We start from the raw sequence: 20897 nt of genomic DNA on the forward strand, positions 1-20897 counted from the left end.
TAGTTAAGCTTAAGATGCATAATGGATAAAATTTTCAGCATGGTTGGAACATACCTACTCTTTTTTTGATCTCATCACTAATGATGGTATAATCAGTAGAGATTTTGCCATTCAAAAGTTATTTTCTGAATTATTGCCATATCCATAATATTTTTAGATTGTGTGAATCATCTTTGTTACTTTTATCCCTACCCTGAAAAATAAATGAAAGAGGAATGATAGATCAGGTAAAGAATTGTTTCAAAGTGTATGTCAAAAATTATAAAGGTTTAAAAAAGATTTAACTCATTCTAATTTTAGGTATGCATATGTGTATGTATATGTTTGTGTATATACGCATTTTTAAACAAAAGCTATAAATTCACATCCACTTTAAGGATTGCCATTTACTTAGCTTGGTGGTTTAATTTATTAAAATCATTGCTATAATATAGTTATTAAAAATATTTTCTGTCTTTGACAGTTCTTTTTTCTGAGAAGATAGTAAACTGATCAACTATTCATAAAGAGCTCAGTTAGAAGTGTCTCTTAACAGAGTCATAATTTAAGCATAAGGAAAGATTTATATGTGTATCCATAAGGAAATATCTCCTAACTGGTTTTTGTTGTTGTTGCTGCTGTTGCTTTTGTTTTGTTTTGTTTTGTTCTGTTTTGTTGTTACCTATTGTGGTTTCGGTAAATCCATCTTTTATCAAAGTATTGAGGTTTTATTGGGTTTTTAAAGTTATATCTCTATAAATGTAAAGATGGAGAAGACAACTTTTAAGGGAAAAGGCATGAACTTTAGATTCTTGAGGTTGTTTTTTGTTTTGCTTTTTTAATTCTCTTGTTATCTATGTCATAGAGTATTGAAAGTTAGTAGCAAGTGATTAGGTAAAACATCAGAAATATATAACTACAGCGAAAGCTTCTTAAAAGCAATTGCTATTAAATTGTTTTCTGTCATACTACCAAGGTTCAAAATGTTCTTTTAAAAGGTGTACTTGGCGAGTCTTATTGATTTTGACCACTGCTGTTCATTTATCAGTTTAACCGAGTTATGGCTCTTAATCACATCTTAGTACCCCAAACTTCTAACCTGAAAAGAAAAAAAAAGAGAGAGAAAACTTTGTAACTGGCTTTCTGACAATGGCAGGGAGTGTGTTAAACCAGTGTAAAATTCAATTAAACTGTCTAGCCAGGTTTTTGAAGCTGAAATGCAGACCCTTTCTGTTAAGCTTCTTATTTTCCTGTGACCGACACCAGTGGATGCTGGGTTATGCCAAAACCAACAGGCTGTAAAGTACCTTGTTTCATGCTCCCAGCTGATCAATATTTTTATTTTCCAGGCTTGCCCAGAAATCTGGAGGCAGTATCACCTAACGGTAAGTAGAAACACCTTTTTTATTTTCCCCAAGACCCAGCCTATTTACCCTTCTCTGAACTGCTAACCATAAAATATAGACAAGCATCTTCTACTGGAAGATAATAAACATCTGAAAGAGTTTTTTTGCACTGAGAAAGCAATAATACACTTTTTCTCTTCTCCCCTGCCCACTCCTCTATCCTTTATCTTCCTGCTGTTCAAAGATTTTGATTGTTTTTTATTACTCACATCATTTAACGATTACATCATGGTATTTCTCAGTCTTCCTAGACCACATTCATTAAATTAAAGGGGAGAAGTATGCTAGAAGCAAAAAAATAGTAGAAATCCAGCACCTTTAAAATGTTGTATCTACAGTCCACAAGCATACAGTCCACACCATCTTCCATTATCATTTTTCTGGCTTTACTGAAATGTTTACACATATTTTTCAGTGAAGCTAGAAAAAACTTAGTGTATCTTTCATATAGAACAATTCAACTGTCATATCCTTAAGCTTCTCTTGACATTCAAAGTATATAAATATCTGCTTAATACCATTCAAGTTATTTAATTCTATGGTTTCCTTTTAATGTGATTTTAGGCTAAGTAGGAGCAAAAAAAATAGTTCGTTGTGGAATCAATTGGTTAATGCTCAATATTATGAAGTCAGTTTATTTTTATTATTTAGCTTAAATAATTTCAATAATTCACCATAGCCCTACTCGTCATTTCTTTTAATGTATTAAATATGTTGTGCTGAGCAAGAGACAACATTAAAAATTACTCTTGTAATTATACAGCTATGCAGTTTATTTAAAAGCAGTTCTTTAAAGTTTAACTTATTAAAAAGTTTTTGTTTATAGGAAGACATAGTAAAAATAGAAAGGGCAGAGTTTCTACAAAACACGTCTTCTTACTGCTCTCCTCTTATGGAGTAAAAATAAACCAATAAGTAGACTCAGTTGTGCCTATCACAAGCCCAAGAAGTACATCAGGTGGTTTGTTTTCACATTGTTATCACTGTTTAATTTGTTTAAAGATTCTCGGTAGAAAGCTGTAATTCCTTAACTATCCTCAATCCCAAATTGGGTTTTGTTAAAAATCTTTAGTGTTATCCCCTACTCCAAAAAAATAAATAAATAAATAAATACATGCACATGCGAGCGCACACATACACACACACACATGTGTTACACATATATGTTACAGGTGTAACTCATATGAATACATTATGTTTGTGTTAGGGTAGCAATTTTTTTTTATCCTAACAGGCTATGGTGAAATTCTTAGCCTAAATTTAATTGGAATCCAATCATGTATTATACTTTTCAAGATCACAGTCACTCTTTGTAACTGTATAGCAAGTTTTTCATCAACATTTTTTTTAAGTAATAGCCTAATGGATTTGACATTGCATTAATTTTCCTTTTTCCCCTAAGTTAGAAAATTCCGATCTTGAAAACTTGAAGTATAGAAAGTACTATTTTAAAGCCATTCTTTTCATTATTTGCACCTGCATTCTTTTATATAACTGTCATAGAAGGATAGAAATCAATGCTTAGTATAACAGATATTTGAAGGTTCATTTAATATTGTAGCTTTTGAAAAACATAAATTGTAAAAAGAATAGTTGGGGGAAAAAAAATAAAAACAAAACGAATTTGCCTTTGGGGAAATTACAGTATATTCTATCTATAAGTTTAACAAAATCATTTTGAAAAGTTTGTCTTAATTTGGAATCCTCATTAATTTTTCAAAATAATATTGAAATAACTATCACAATACATAATTATCAAGTTTAAATTAATAATTAGTAATTAAGAGTTAGTTTACTGTGCAAGTATAAATGCAAAACAAGTATATTTATAAACATGTACATCTATATCAATCCAGCAAAATAGCCAAATAATTATACATATAGGAAATATCCTAATGTGTGCAATTAAGCAATATTTAATCTTGAGTGAAAGTAAGATGCATGATGAGTTTAGTCATCTTCAGCTCTTTTACTAGGCGATGGACTGCCATCTATTGACTCATAGTAGCCCTCACACGTGAATGTGGCGTCAATCAGGGCAATGACCGAGTAATAAAGCCCAGGTTAGAGCTGCTACTGTATATTCATTTAAACCAATCTTCTTAAAACTGGATATTTCTATACTTAATCATTGATTAATTTCTTTTTCTAACCAAAACATGCCCATTTCTTACCCAAAATGAACTATGCTTTTTGAGGGGAGAAATTGATTTGTATATCTAGTTTGGAAATGTCTACATTTAAGAAGTTTTCTATTGCTTTTATCTGACTCTCAATCAGTGAGAATAGAAGGACATTTACACAACCTAAAGTTTAGCTACTACAATTTAAGGTCTATCCAGGAATCACTTTCTTTAAAAAAAAAAAAAATGTCTATAGGTTAAACAGAGTTTTATTTCTCAAACACATAAGAAAGATGGTAAGTTGACTGGTGTAAATGGACCTGTGAAATCAAATCAAATCAAATCAAAAATTCCTTAAAACACATTTTCCTCATTCTGAAATAAGAGGAAAATTAAAAAAGAGAGGTGTTCACTATTTTCAGCAATCTCATGAGAGATCAAATAAAGTCTCCTTTACAACTTACACCTGAATAGAATAGCTTTTTAACCAGACTTGACTAGACTTCATTAATAAAAAAATAAGACCATCATTCTAAAGCGTACATGCTAATAAAATTCTAAGACACTACATATATTTTTGTATATGTACATATGTATCCATATTATAACAACTATTTGGCCATGTCATTTTTCTTTATATATTTTAATGGCTATAAAATTATGTCATGTAATTTAATGACTTTAGATTATCAATTTGGAGACCAGCATGGGAAAAAGAAAAATATATAATTTTTATTTAGCAATTAAATAATTTCTCCAAATAGTTTATGTATTTACCTCCTTCAAAAAATGTTTAGAAAGTTTTTAAAATCTTCAGTAATATAGCACTGTTCTTATATTTTAATTTGTTATATTTTCAGATTTTGGTAAAGCCTAACTTTGAATATTCTTTTTCATCTTTCAGATAACTCATTCTAGATAAAAAAATTTCCCTCTTTAACTATTCAAGAAGGAAAGTCCCTTCCCCCATCCCCTGTCATTTCTAGTCTCATTTATATTAAAAATCCTAGGCCAAAATGGCCACCAACAGAGTTTTACAACCAACAGAATTTTTAACTAGTAGAGGCTATAATTTGACATGCTTTGGACATTTTGTTAATCTTGTTTTTAATCTACTTAAAAAAGTAACCAAGAGTTTGCTATTTGGGTGCCCTATGTATTAAGAACCAAAAAGGACAATACATCTTTTATGTTTAATTTTGCGCTTGGATTTCTTTGTGTGCATTGTTAAAATGTGTTACAACCTACTACCTTTTATTTTAACTAAAAGTTTAAACAGGAAGCAAATGTAACCTTTTTGGAAGAATTAAATTTTAAATGTTTCTTTATATATAATGTTTGGAATGCCTAGAATTCAAAAAGTAAAATACTTGCTCTCAGGGACAGGGAGAGGAGTAGTTTCCTTGTCTTCCTTTCTAGTCTAGGAAAGGCTTGTAACCTGAGTTTACTGGTAATTAATCGTAGTCTTACCTGAACCAGTTGAATGCCAGAGTATATCTTATAGACAATAATTAACAATATCATTCCATCTTGCCACTCAGTTTTCTCTCCTTACCTGGAAACATCAATTTAGAAATGTGTTTTCTGGATTTTCACAGTATGGAAACAAATGTTACTCTCTAAAACATTCTCTGCCATACCATAGAATAGGTAACCCTAAATGTCAAAAGATTTAAATTTAATTTTAGAACTATGTTTTACAGTCCAGAAGGAAAGACTAAGAAAGTGGAATTTGGTTATGAGGCAATAGCTGTACAAAGGGCTTTATCCTGGAATTATGACGTAAGTTAGGGTGGGTAACAATTTTCTACCTAATACTAAAATGGAATATATTTTACTTAACTTAAAATGAGAAAAAATTAAAGAGTCTAAAAGAGTTTTAAAAAGTCAGCCTCAAGCCAGAACCTTTTCTTTTCATGGACAAAAATTCTCTGTCTCTCTCTCTTCATTGAATATATGTTGGGAATCCTAAATCTCAGAATCTGAGAGCTCCTCGGCTACATAAGCAGAACTGCAAAACCCACAAGAACCCCATCCACACAGTAGATATCAAGAGATAGGACTTTCCTTTTTCTTGTGTGTGTGTGTGTGTGTGTGTGTGTGTGTGTATCAAAGGAAATAGAACTGGTTACATACTGCATTTTAAAATGTCAACTACCTCCAAATAGAGTGAGAACTAGGCCTCACTCTATTTTAGAATTATTTAAATAAACTTTTTCTTCATACTTTTTTTGAGGCCTGGCATACAAATTATCACAAACTAAGACTTTATAAATTCATTTTGGAGGCTCTTATTTTTGGTTGTTCAATTCACTTTGCCAGTTTCCTTAACAACTGGGAATACTCTTGTTTAAATTGTAAGGTTTTTTCCTCTATGTCTTGAATCACTGTGGTTAAGTGTTGCTATTAAGATATTACATCTCTGTCAAATTTTCAGAGTTTTAGTTTTTATTAAAAATGCCCTTAATACTAGAACACTACTGAGGTGAATATAATCATGCTCTGAGGATTCAGAGGGTACATGACTATTTTGTAGTACCTCAGGGTCATCTTTCCATTGTAGTACTTATAAAGTAAATCACACTGCTTTATGTTTCAAGTTACTTTGGTGTCTGAATAAAAAGAATTTTCTGAATAAGCATTGATAACTTATTTTTCTAAAACTCCATCTCTGATAACAGAGATAGAAATACGTTTGGACAGTGACCAAAATTTTTAAAGATTTTTTTCAAATGGAAAATTTATGTGAATGCTTTAATATTTATTTAAACATTCACCTTGTTCTTAAAGAATTTAGTGTCAACATTTTGCTAATAATTTTTTAGTTCAATCTTACCATGTTTTGAATTTAGTGTAAAAGATAATTACTACATTTACAGAATAGGTCAACTGAATTTTTTCACTAGCATGTTGAACCACATTTGCTAGAACTTATCATTGGAAGCAATTGGAAAATGCAATTTCAAAGCAAATGAAACCTGGAATTATCAATCTCAATAAATGAGATTCATTTAAAAATATATACAATTTGCCAAATCATCAAAAAGCAATTTTCTAAAGCTTCTGTAAAAGGAAGGGGAAAAAAGTGAACGTTGTGAATTATAAATGCATGTTATTTTTCCTCTCACAATGTTTCCTCAGATCTCTAGACATTGTGTGTATACAGACTTGTTTTTGAATGGGAGTAGAATAAAATTATTAGATTTGAATATAGTTTATTTCTATTTATTGAAGCACATGGGAGCACCTTCATATTTTCATTTTGCCAGAGAAATATTGAAGTGTCATCCCTTTCAGAGAGAGTGCCCAACTTATTTGATTTCTAATATTTTAATGCAAAAATTAATTTGTTTTAAATGGGAAGTCAGTAATGGAATATTTTGAGTAGTTGTTTCTTGTTTTAATATATTTAAATAATATCAAGTGCTTTATGAAAATAATTCTAATGTAGATTTAAGTGTTTCAGATAATCAAGCAATGAAAAGTATGTAGCATTCACACAATTTAGAAAAGATTCTTTGCAAAAGTTTTGGCCTACAAACAGCTGTGTTTTTGTCATTTTCTAAATATCTTTAATGTCCTAATCACCCATCATTGTGATTTCTTTTTATTTTTTATGTAGTACATGCTGCTAATAATAAACTAATTGCATCTAAAACTCTAACAGCAACTTTCTTTCTTCAATTGACAAAACAATACTTGTGCTTGTTTATATGCCCCTTAGTGGCTGGCAGCAAAGTCTATTACGTTTAAGACTTACATATTTACTGTATGGACTTCAAGTTTTACTTCTGTTTTAAAAATGTAAAGAAATTCCTGTTGTGGTCTTTATTTTCTTACCTGTTAATAATGTTTCTCCTGAGGATGATAGAAAGATGGAAAATTACATTTGGACTTTTGTTCAAATGTAATTGAACAAAATTTGCTAACTCTTTTTTTCTTTTCCCTAGTTATGTTCACCTTTACTTACAAAGGAATTATAGTTAGTCATTGTAGGGGCAATTTCTTCTTGATACTTAAATTTTGTGGTAATTAAATTCCAATTTCTAAGTATTTATGATTTTAATATATATATGTAACATTTTTAAAATATTTTCTTTCTTTTCCTTAAAAAACGCATACATTATTCATATAATCCCAAAGCAAACTACGTTGTTTTTTTCCTTGAAGCTCTACACTTTGAAATACTGTCCCTGTTATGACAAAAATGAATGGAAACAGGTAGCCTGAGAATTTTCAAGATCCGTGAAGTTTAACACTGCACAGTATATAATAAAATTAGAGTTCAAAAATCTGAAGTGTTGAATGGTACCTATTCTTTGTCATGTTAAGTACACGTAAAGAGCATACAACTATTAGGTAGAATAATTTTAGCATATTCAAGTGATTATTTTTCATATGTACTTTGAACGGGTGATTCATGTATTCCTTAAATAAATATATTCCAGGTGATTGAGCTTGTCATGATCTTCTCTGGACATTTCAGTGCAAGAATAAAAGTAAAGTATACTGGACCAGTGATATTGGTATTAAGCATTCCTTTTAGTAGTCATGCATGTGAATGACATGGTAGATTACAATAATTCCTAACAGGTCTTAAGTATTTAGGAATCACTTAGTCATTCACAGTCATGATCAACCATAACCTTTAAAGGTTTTGGTCAATCATTTGACTAATCTGCAGGAAAAGATTCCTGAAAGAACCCCTTGAGTTATTGACATGAACAATCTCTCTGAACTCGTGTTACATTTTCTGTTATGGTATAAACTACAGTTGTAAACTTAAGTTGAATTAAGTTTAAGGTTTTAGAAGCAAAATCTCTTAAAAGACTAAAAGTTAATGAATTACTGATAAACTCAATCAGATTTTAGACTTGAAATTCATTTGCCATTTGATCCCCACATGCCAGAAAGTCATGAGAGTCATATTTTTGTACATTTGCAAATATTTTCTTCCAGCTATTTTGAGTTCGGCAGTGGTCCTCCAAGACCAACAACTCTGGTTTTTTAGAAATATCAAAACTATTATATGAAGAAAAATGCTTCGTGTTTAGAGGACATTTAACCAAAAATATATTTTTAGTATCTTTGGAATTAAAATAGATCGTCACCTTAATTGGTGTACCACTACACTGGCAGATCACATTTCAAAAACAAGAATTATTCAATGGGAATGTTCAGAAATTCATATTAGCTTTGTAAAAATAATTCACTGTGTGAATCAGTTGGTAATAAAGCTATCTCGATATTTTAATTCCGTTTTTCAAAAATCATACAGAATTGAATCTATTAGCTAGATTATAAGGTCATCTTTATAATGTGTAATATATCCATGTCTATAAATACCCATTTTACATAAATATTGTTCCTTTGCATGTATTTGTGGATTACCCACATTTCTTTTCAGTTAGGGGAACTAAGTTTTTGTTGTTCCTTAACTTCATTTATATAATAAAATCTCAATTCTCTCTTTCTTGGATCTCTCACATTTCATTTATTTGTCTTTATACCACATTTCCTTCTCATTTTACTGAAGTCCTTAGAAAAATGTGCTATAAAATTGGGCTGAAAGGGCAGACTTATTTCTGAGGAAATTACTAAGGAATGTTTTTTATCATAATATAGGGGGAAGAATGCCAGCTTTGGGATCAAACATTGGTTTAAATTCTGGCTCTTTCATTTACTAGATGTGCAAACCTAGTTAAAGTATTTCCCTTCTGAGACCCTCAGTTTCTTCATCTGAAAAATGGGTATAGTGCCTTCTAGAGCTGTTATAAGTATGCAGTGAGATAATAAATGTAAAGTACTTAGCACAATACCTAACACTTAGCCTGTGTTCAGCACTCTGTGAGCTCCAATATAGCAAACCCACAAATTCCTCACTCCTGTAGAGATAGCAACTGGACTAATAGCCCAAACTCAGATTATGTATTGTGAAGCCTTTTATTTGCCTACGATGAGGAGATCCGTAATGACCCCTTTACTGTCTGTCTCCTAAAAATTTTTCCTTCTTATAGCTATTGAAATTAAAATCCCCACAAGCAGTGTCTTTTGTTAAAATTATTTACCTCAGTTTTCATTTTCTAGTTATTTATGCTGTCTTCTTTCTAGAAATGTAGGTGAGTAACTTTATGGCAAACAAATTATTTTCTTAATTTGATTTGCCTAAAAATCATTATAAAGACTTTTAATTAAGAGTGGATCACATATTAACTCTACTTTCTCTTTTAGTGAAAATGACTAAATAAAATGTGTGCCATATAAAGATATAATGATATCATTTTGAAAAAATATATTGTTAATAAATGTATAATTCTTAGGTGGTAACTTCAGTGTCATCTGAATATAGTCATCTATCATAACCAAATATAATACTTTCTGCTAGTGGTAGAGGGTTTATGTTAATCAGATGAGAAATTGAACAAAATAGCATATCAGTTTTTTGCACTTCAGGTAAAACTGCTTCATGTGCCTTCACATGACTGATGCCAGAAACCAGCCTGATTTCACAGCAAAATGTTGAGTTATAAGAGCTTGTTCAGTTGTTTTGCAGTCTCCCACCCATATTCTCATATAGGTCCAGCAAAAAGGACAACACAAAATTAAGCACTTCCTCAGGGGATGTGATTGGTATTCTTTCAAAGAGCATTCCTATTCCATGTTTGTTCTTTAAGACATGTAGGAGCTAAGATGGAGCATATTGTAAAAGCAAAAAAGCATTACTTCCCCCCTTTAAACAGGTACTTACAGCTGTGGAATTCTCTACCTTTGTGACTGATGGTTAAGAGTATTTCAGTAGAATAAGCACGGGTGGGGTATGAGGAGGGGGAGAAGTATGTGTTGTAAGTCATGTGGAGTTATGGCAAAAATGAAAATCTCAGGGCTTATTTGGATCCTGTTTGTATTAGCTAATAAATATAATAAAGCTGTGGTTCTTTTATTCTACAATTTTTCAGTGATAGTTTATGTGCAATTGTATGCAAAATATATAAGCAGATTTGAATATGTTAAGCCCTGTGTGTGGTTGGGAGATGTATATTAATGTGGTTTCTGTGTTTTATAGTCTACCCCAATAAACATTCAGATAAAATATCCATGGATTCACACATGTATGTGTTCTTCTCTTTCCCTTCCCCCACATCCTGTCTCCATGCCCTCCTCATCCCTCCACCCTGCATCAAAGCTTGTGGTCGTTTTCCATCCATGTACTAAAAGGTTCTTTGTAAACCAGGCCATTTGTCCATCATTGTTTGGGGTCCAAACAGTGGTAAGATACCCTGTCACCGATCCCTCGTACTATGAATGGCAGCTCCTCTCCGGACAATTGGCGGAGGGGCCAAGAAATATTCCTGAGAGGATTATTTAACCTTTCAATTTAGAGGGCACAAAGCCTGGCTGATTAATGAACTTTCTGATGGGCGCTGATAAGCGGATCTATTTCTTTATTTCCCCTAAAAGTGATTCCTTCTCCTGTCCATATTACTATAATCTTAAACATAAAATGTGGCAAATAGATTAAAAAACAGCACTAAAGAGTTTATCTGGCTGGCAAACTGAAGGAGCTAAATTAAAATTGGTAATGACAGCAGTGGCTCAGCCTCATATATGGTTTTTAAATGCACTGTGTATTTTGAAGAGACTTATTCTCCAGTGTGACTGGTAATGACTGCTTTGGGTGCAGAGTCTGGGGCTGGCTTCTGTTATCCCCCCCCACCCCCAAAAAAATGAGTTGTGTTATCTGGATGGCTGCAGACACATACGCATCCCCCTTTCTCACTGCATGGGCAGACAAGGTCGATAGCATTACAAGGTATTTGTGGCAGTGCTTGTTTCAGTTTTCAGAGCTGCCAGTTTCCAGGCGGATTTGAATTACAAAAGAAGAAGCTGGCATGAAAATTGAAAGGTTTTATCGGCTGGTCTGAAGCCTCATAGCACATTGCTTATTTATGCAGTCCATTTGCACCAGGAAATATAAAAAGGAAATACATTTTAAAAATAAGGCCATAAAGACCCAGATATGTTTAAGATGGCAAATAAAATATAGATACCTATAATATCTTTCCAGGAAACGATTTTCACTTAATGTTGCACATTACTTCAGAAGAGCATTTATGTTGCTGTCATAAATTTGTGCGTTTGTGTCACTATGTAGGTAGTCTCTGGGGATTAAGAAGGAAGCCTTTGCTAACTTACTTTAAAATTAAAATAGACGGAGGGATAGCTCTGCAGTTTGAGAGCTACATTGGATTTATTTAAATAGGGTGGTAAATTAAACTTAAACTAACATTTTTGCATTCCATGTAAAATTAGCTATGGCCCAGTGAATAAATGCCACTACCTTTGGAGAAAATTGGGATACTTTTTAAGCCATGAAGATTTAGAACAGTCAGGGAGTGGATTACTGTGATCCTTACTGTCTTGCATATGTTCATTGTTCCCTGCTTACTGAGGTTTTCTTTTTTGTTGTTGGCTTTTTTGGGGGGTAGGGGTAGAATGTCATTTACAAAAAGAAAAATCATAAATTAATAAATTTAATAGCTCCTTTTTATAAAACTTATGCTTCATTCATTTTAGTCTTCAAATATATTGGCTTTCAGATTTTGCCTGACACTTAACATTGTGAATATATAATCTGGTTGGGAGTTATACCAGCAGTTTACCTCTATTCTTATTACTGTAGCGTAGTTTTGACTTGAAAAAGATACAGTCACGTAATCCCTTACACTCTAGGTTACGTAAAATGAAGATATAAGTGTACAAACATACAGTACTTCAAGGACTTGAATAACCACACTGGTCATTTGCAGCCTTCAACCCATTGGCTTGTAAAACTTAAGAGTATCCAAAAGAGGGGTAGGGAAGAAATTACATGTACGTAAGAAATATCAAATCAATAAAGCAACACCCTTTATTCTGCTGCAGTTCAAATGAACACTGTTTTAGAATCTATTTTCCAATAAAACAAATTACTCTCTGCTAAACCATGAGAAATGCAATTTTTTGCAGTTTTCGTTTTCACCAGTGTCTGGTACCTTTCTCATGTTTTTATGACCTGGACTAATTACTTCATGTAGTTTTTTTTTAACAGAGAAAATATCAAAAGCATACACGTCTGCTGCATGCTAATGTTGTGCTGTACATTTTTTCATGAATTTTCATAAGGATTTTTTCTACGTAGCATGTGTGGCTTAATGATGTAATCACCCGATAGACTAGAAAATGCTCCAAAGGAGACGTTCCGGTCTGTTGTGTACATAATACATGTTTCAAAAATCTGCCTAATTAAGGAATTACCCAATGGATTGGGAGTCTGTTGGGTACATGACATAGTTTTTTAATGCATAAAAAATATAGGTATATCATTATATATGGTGCTTTTAATGGCATTTTTAGGATGTAGGGGAACATAGTTTTTTAACACATAAAAAATATAGGTATATCATTATATATGGTGCTTTTAATGGCATTTTTAGGATGTAGGGGAACATAGTTTTTTAACACATAAAAAATATAGGTATATCATTATATATGGTGCTTTTAATGGCATTTTTAGGATGTAGGGGAAATTAGTAGCACTGTCCACTGGAATACAATTGAATTCTTTATTTTCACTGAGGAAAAAAGGAGCTTAAAAATCTTCATAAAGGAAGCTTTGTTTTAAAATAGTTTCAAAGCCTTTAGCTTGAGGAGAGACTTTCTTCCCCGAATTTCTCAAAGGGAAGTAATACTGTGAATATTTGTCGGAACAGTATGCAAATGAAGGCTTTGTCTAAAACCATGGGTGCAATAGACCTGGAATTCAGATCCCCAGGTGTGAGGACCCACCCCAGAAAAACACTGAAAATGGAGGACAAGACATTAGCCTTTGTATCTTTGGTCATATGGGATCGTTTTTTGCCTTTTCAGACTCAGCTTTGGTTCAGTGCACTGCAAAACTATTTGCCCAACTTTAAAATTTCTTCCTTTGATTCCTTTAGGCCCCAGCTGTGATTTTCCTTGAATATGTACCAGTTACATTTCTGTTGGCATTTATATTGTGAACAATACCAAAGGAAAGGGAGGGCATCCATTCTTTCCCTGGCTACTTTTCATAAAACTAAATAAAATACTTAGAAAACTGTATCTGAGCTCTAGAGTAGGTAGTAAAAATAATATCTTTAAATAGGGGGGAAAAGTATATTTTAAATTCAAACTTTTGTTTTGCTTAAATGTCAAATTCATGCCATTAGGTCACTTCAACTAGTGGACTTTGACTATGTTGGCAAGCTTTTGGTTTGTTGTAACATTGTCTTGGCAAGTCCTATTTGATTACTTGGGTTGAATATTTTTAAATACTTGAATATTGGGAGGAGGCTTGTGCTATTATTGAGTTTATTAAAAGAAGAAATTGGAAATATTTTTGAAAGAGTAAGGTAGTTTTCAAACATGAAAAGCATAATTGACTTGAGAGGTGTATATACAAATGTGACTTGTTCAGAAAGACTGGAGCTAAGCTCAGTGCTTTATCAATGTTACATTTGGTCATTAATACATTTACTTCAAGTACTTAATATATTTGCTTTTTAATATATACTCATATAACAGATTAATAAAAACATATAGTCTAGTCTTTAAGCATATGTATGATTTTAAAAATAAGTCTGTTTTGTGTTCACAAGAGTAGAAAATTCCCTTTAGTTAGTGCAATTGATTGCAGATCGTATATAGTAATGAGCTTCAACTAGATACAAGCCCTCATTGGATCAAAGTCAGTTTAGATAAGAGCAGCCCAAGGTCACAGAGAGAGATGCCCAGCAGGTCATTTGCATAAAAAATTACTGTTAGAAATAGGACACTGAGGCAGGCAGCTCTGGCGTTTTGATCTCTTGGCCTTTGTCATGGAGATTCCTAGTAGTGAAGGGAGTAAGGCCAGTGGCCTAGATAATGATTAACTGTTTTAATGGCATTCATTCATTCATTCCGCACTAACTACTCATGCAGAAAAAAGGGTTATGTAAAATGACATTAGAAGAAAATCATTTGTAATCGTTGCATCGGGCTGCACTTTGAGGAGACATTAGGAGTAAATCCGTGGCGTGGTAGGCTTATGCTTTATCTTCTGATATTTACTGAGTTTACTGGTGCATGAAAACCTTTCAGCAAGAATAGCAGATGGGATGGACCTTTCATAGGTAACGCTATCTACCAGGTTATTACTTCTATATATTGATAGTAAAGTAATCTCTAAGATATCACCCTACAAATATAGATTATTTAAATGTCTGTAACAAAAAAAAAAGAAAAGAAAAAGATCTGCTTTCATAAATAGTTCATTTGGTTATCCATTGGGTCAAAGTCTTTAGATAAATCTTTTAACTTTAAAAAAAGTTCTAAAAACTACATTTATTCCCTTGCATTTAACTTTTTGTCTGCGGTACAGACATGTATGACAGAATCTTGAACTTAGAGCTAATCAGTTGACACATTCTGCTTTAAATTGGACCTTTACTGTTAATTAAAAATAAAGGCACGCTCCAAGGCAGAAATATTGAGTCACAAATTTATATTTCTAACACGTTAAATAGCTGTAAGATTTTTGTTAGATCATAGTATGAAAACTTGTCCACTGGAAATAATTATTGAGTTTTCAGTACTGTATTTTCTAATACAGAAATGTTCTCTAATTAGGTAAGATCTAGGCTGATTTCATTCCTGTTAAATCCTAGTACATGATAGTTTATTAAAATGAGAGTATGTAGATAGTGTTTGTCATGTCATTTACTAATTAATTATTGTGAAACAGTCTAAATTTCCATAGCACAATATAAATACTGTTGCTATTTTTATTAGTAATAATGGAAGTTTTTAACTAGTGATATTATTCAGATGAATGAACATCCAAATGTTTGCACTTCATCCAGGGGCATAAATGAACAGTGGAGCTAAATATGAAGCTTTTTGAATGAGATTTCTTTCAAAATAAAATAAGTATCAACATGAAACATGCTTTCAAAATCTTGATTAAGAAGGATCTCTCTGTTACTGGTACTATAAGACTGCTTCCTATTCTCTTTGTATTACTAATTCCTTCCTGGTTCTGCCAGAGTACATAGCTAATTCTCAAGGTAAAGTATGAGAGATGCTTAGGAAGCTGTATTAATTTATTCAGCCTTTTTAATATATCAAAGCATAATTTTATACATTGTCCCTTAATGACATAAAAATTGATATAATTTCCCAAAGTATCCAAATTATTAACAATAACTAAAATGTATTGGATGCTTACTATGGGCCGTGCACTTTATATATGCATTACCTGATTATTCATTCATTAATATTTGCTGAACTCCTACTATATGCCTAGGCCTGTTCTAGGATCTGGTGTGCAGCACTGAACAAAAAAACAGACAGAATCCCTTCAAGTTGGGGGATAGACAAAACAAACAAGTAAAATATACAGTACGTCAGATGTAGTAAGTGCCATGGAGTTTTAAAAAAGGAAGGGAGGGAGGGTAGTGAAGCAGCGTAGGGAACACCAGTTGGAGGGAGCTAGCAACGTTAAATAGGGTGGTCAGGAGGGCCTTACTAAGAAAATGACATTTGAGCCAAGACTTGAAGGAGGTGAAGGAGCTTACCATATTTATCTGGGGGAAGATTGAACAGCATTTAGTACTACTTGTAATTTCCTCAGACTTAAGCAATAAAATAATTAAATTCAGAGAAATTCTATAAAGCTGTTGCTCTGTATCCTCAATCAGTAGCAGAGATTTTCGGTATTCATATCTACTTTAAATACTTTTATTGGCTGCATAATTCATTTTCACTCTAAAATTTTAGAGGCTGTAACATCTACTCATTCACCACCTATTTATTGAGCACTTACTATGCTCTAGGTCAGGTGTCGGCAAACTTTTTTTGTAAAGAGCCAGATAGTAAATATTTTAGCTTGGCAGGCCACTCAATGGTCTCTGTCATAACTTGATCCCTGTAGCATGAAAAGCAGCCTGGCTGTGTTCCGATAAAACTTTATTTATGGACACTGAATTTTGAATTGTATATAATTTTCACATATTACAAAACATTCTTTTTTAAAATTTTTAAACCATTTTAAAATGTTAAAATCATTCTTACCTTATAGGCCAAACAAAACAGGCAGGAGGCCAGATTTGACCTGCCAGCCATAGTTTGCACATAGTTGCATAGTTGCATAGTTTGCACATAGTTGCACACTTACTCTAGATTTTGGGCATAGGGATGCATAGTGGACTAGATGAAGATCCCTGCCCTCATGCACCTCGCATTCTAGAAATGGGGAAGCAGATGATAAACATAATAAATAACCAGTTTAGTATACTGGAGGGTGAAATAGGGAAAGGAGGATCAGGAGCACTGTGGCCTTTACTCTGAGAGGAGGTGATAGGAATGAACCACTGAAGAGTTGTGTAGTGGTGTGACTATCCTTATGTTCTGTGCTCCCAAGGAGAAGCCAGAAGTGCCGTAGGGGTACAGGTGGCCCCTCCTGTGAGGAAGTCCCTACTTGTATCCGTACCAGTCAAGTTCCAATGTTTGGATATCCCTGCTAATTTGGTTCTCATCAGCTCCCCTCATAATTACTTCCTGATTCATCTTGTCCTTTTGCATAGGATTTGAACCAATGGAACTCTTATTCCATGGACTAAACATAAGTGAGCGTATTTTCCTTCTCATTAATCAATCTAGAATTCTGGGCTCAGAGATAAGTTGTCATGTATTTGCACAAACATAAGTAGAGAAACTTTTAAACATAGGTAAGTTTTTCAGAGAACGTGTATAATTTGGGGGGTGGATTATTCTTTCATTGGTTATACCCTCTGCTAACAGTTGCCAGTTAGTTGTTGAGCCCATACCATTAGCTTCACACTAGCTTCCCATGCCACATAAAGTAAATCCAGCGCTCTTCACCCTTATTTATGATCTGGTCCCTCTTCACCTTTAGAACCTCCTTTTCTCCTGGTCTTCCTTCACCTACTACACTTCCAAGTTATAGATATTTTTCAGATACTCAAATATAGCAAGCTTATGCTCACCTTAGGGCTTTGCACTACCTGTTCCCCATGCCTTATGCCCAGAATGCTGTTTCCCCAGTGATCACATACTTGGGGGTTTTTTGTTATAAGAAATGACCTTCCTAGTGAGTTTCCCCCAAAGTCAATCTGAGTCACCACCAATGACTCATTTACATAACTGTTTTAATTGCCTGCATACCATTTATTACTATCTGATACTGTCTGTGTGTGTGTGTGTGTGTGTGTGTGTTATTGGTTTTGTTCATCTGTCTTCCACCACTGGAGATGTGAGCAATGATTTTTGTCTTGCTCACTTCTCAATTAGCTAATCTTAGAACAGTATCTGGCATGTATTAGGTACTCAATAATTATTTTTTGACTAGATAAATGAAAGAATGTATATAGATGCTCATGCCATGTGCCCAGCACTCTGGTAAATGTCACTAATGGAGGCATCCTTGGACTTACATTTTGCTCTACATGTCCCCTTCCTTTCTCCCATACACAGTGTGGTTTCTTGAAAAAGTCATCTATGTTCTGTTCTTTAGCATCTTTCTACTTGCAATAAACCCCGTACAATCTGGCTTGTGCCTCTGCCTCTCAAATGAAACTGCTCACACCAGTTTCCAGTTGCCAACAACTTCCTGGCTGTTAAGTCCAATGTATTTTTGTAGTCTCCATTGTATTTGATTCACCAGTAGCTTTTGACAACTTCCTCCTTGAAACATCATCTGTTCTACCTTCACATCCATGGTACCACCACTTTTGGTTTTATTTCTTTCTCTTAAACCACATACACTCATGGTTGCAATTTTGTATCACATCAAATAATATAGTTATCTTTTAGATGGAAAAATTATTTCTGCTTAGTAATTTCATGTCTTCCCGGTGCTCTACTACCTGAACAAATTTGTAAACCACTGCACGAGTTCTACATGCTTATGTGCATACCTGTTAAAACTGTATTTAAGGGACTTCCCTGGTGGCGCAATAGTTAAGAATCTGCCTGCCAGTGCAGGGAACACGGGTTTGAACCTGGTCTGGGAAGATCCCACATGCCGGGGAGCAACTAAGCCCGTGCACCATGACTACTGAAGCCCGCGTGCCACAACTACTGAAGCCCGTGCGCCTAGAGCCTGTGCTCCGCAACAAGAGAAGCCACTGCAATGAGAAGCCCGTGCACCACAATGAAGAGTAGCCCCCGCTCGCTGTAACTAGAAAAAGCCCGTGCACGGCAATGAAGACCCAATGCAGCCAAAAATAAATAAATAGATTAATTAATTTTTTAAAAAATTGTATTTAATGGCTTTTAGCTAGTCTTAATTCGTGACCCACGTTTTTTATTAGAGGATATAAGACATTTGTTGACTGTGTTTTTGATTATATCCCAATTGGTAATAGCTGAGATCGTAAATTCCATTTTGTATTTTCATTAGAAAACATCTTTAAGGTTATTGTCATCCTCCAGTTTTTCAATTTAGGAAATGGAGCTAAAAGTAAAGTTGTTTGAAGAAGGTTATTTGTATAACCTATAGATTATTTTCCTGTATCAAGAAAATAAAACATCCCACAGACCACCTATTCGCCACATTAAATAACAACAAAATCAGTTGACAGACCAGTTAGTTGGCCCTCTTTGTAGACACCCAATAAAGAATATAAGAAATAAACTTATCCAAATTTATTCTCATCCTTCCAATCTCCAAAAAATATGGGGGGAATTAGTTTTTTCTCTTCCTGTTTAAAGCCTGTGCCACGTCAGGAGTTTTGCTCTATCCATCCTTTCTCTGTGTTTTCAACTTCTCCACCTCTATTAGCTTTCTCACATGTTCAGGTCTCTCCCATTCTATTAACAAACTCCACCAAATCCTCCTCCTAGGTACTGACTGATCTTATTTTGCCCCTTCTTACTCATGCTTCTTAAAATAATATATACCTACTGTCTACTTTTCTTCAACTTCCATTCATTTTTTTAAACATTTCTTGTTATGAAATGTAATATACATAGTGAAAAGTGCATCAAACATATGTGTACAATTTAATAAATTAGTTATATAACACACTTAAGTTATATGACACCACTATGTTCAAAAATAGAAAATTGCAGCTACCCTGAGACCCTCTGTGCTCTATTCTCTCCCACACAGGAAGTAACCACTGTCCTGGCTTTTGTGGGTAATCATTTCCTTGCTCTTCTTTATAGTGCTACCACCTTTGAATGCATCTCCTTCACTCTTCAACCTATTGCTTTCTACTCTTTCTACCTTCTTACTGATTCCAAAATTCTCACAATAAAGTTATCCATGAACAGTGTGAAATCTAAGGATGTTTCCCAGCCCTAATCTCACTAGGCTTCTCTGCTGTATTTGACATCGTAGATCAGTTCATCCATCTTGAAACTACTCTAAGGTCTATGACTATTCTCTGTGGCTCTGCGTTCTTTAACCTCTTCTTCTCTGTCTCTTTCGTAGGTTTTTCTGCCTGCCTCTCGTGTGTTGTTGTTCCCAGGGTTCCATCTTTAGCTCACTGCTGCTCATCTGGCTATGGCGATACTGTCCACTCAGGTCATTTCAGCCTCCACTATTAATGCAGCTTACTTTCAGATCTAATCTTCAGCACAGACGTGTTTTCTAAGCTTTATCTTACACAGATAACTGCCTGGTGGACATCTATCTCCACCTAGATACTCAGCATCCAAAAAAGACTTCATCATCTTTCCCTCTAAATTGACTCTGCCTTCTTTTCCTACCTTTTCTGAATCAGTTGTTGACACTACTGCTCACCAGTTTACCCAAGTTAGAAACCTGAAAAGCATCCTAATTTCTCTTTACCCTCTACCTAAAATTTTCCATTTGATTTACACCTAATTCTTAGAGTAAATTTAAATTTTTTATATTTCAAGGGAAGCTTTACGTGAGTTCCTTACCCATCCAATGATGGGTCCCCCTTGGCACTCCATTAATACATTGTACACGCTTCTATCACTGTGCTTACATTGTTGTCGTTATCTATTTTTACGTCTGTCATGTTCTACTGGGCTTTTATTCTCCTCTGAGATACCTAATATGTAACACAGTATTGGGCACAATGCGGAATGGAATGAGGAGCGAGGAAGGTGAGGAAAGCACACGTTGATGTTAAGAATAAAAGAATTGTTACCATGTTACACACTTCAATACACAGAACCATCTGAATATGGGGTGTAGGAGGCAGTATTTCTTTTCTTCTTTTAATTTTATTTATTTATTTATTTATTTATTTTTATTTTATTTATTTATTTTTTGGCTGCGTTGGGTCTTTGTTCCTGCATGCAGTTTGTTCCTGCACGCAGGCTTTCTCTAGTTGTGGCGAGCAGGGTTACTCTT

The 20897-nt window shown here is 33.8% G+C and overlaps 1 protein-coding gene across 3 annotated transcripts in view; it reads left to right on the plus strand.

The window, feature by feature from the left end:
• Window positions 1–20897, plus strand: part of ZCCHC7 (zinc finger CCHC-type containing 7) — a 237655-nt gene that overhangs the window by 206999 nt on the left and 9759 nt on the right. For all 3 annotated transcript variants that reach the window (XM_059925087.1, XM_059925088.1, XM_059925086.1), the window contains exon 6: window positions 1329–1364. In XM_059925087.1, the coding sequence (XP_059781070.1) occupies window positions 1329–1364 (36 nt within the window). The remainder of the gene's footprint in view (window positions 1–1328; window positions 1365–20897) is intronic.

The sequence above is a fragment of the Balaenoptera ricei genome, chromosome 6 (genome assembly GCF_028023285.1).
Source record: "Balaenoptera ricei isolate mBalRic1 chromosome 6, mBalRic1.hap2, whole genome shotgun sequence".
Taxonomy (NCBI): Eukaryota; Metazoa; Chordata; class Mammalia; order Artiodactyla; family Balaenopteridae; genus Balaenoptera; species Balaenoptera ricei.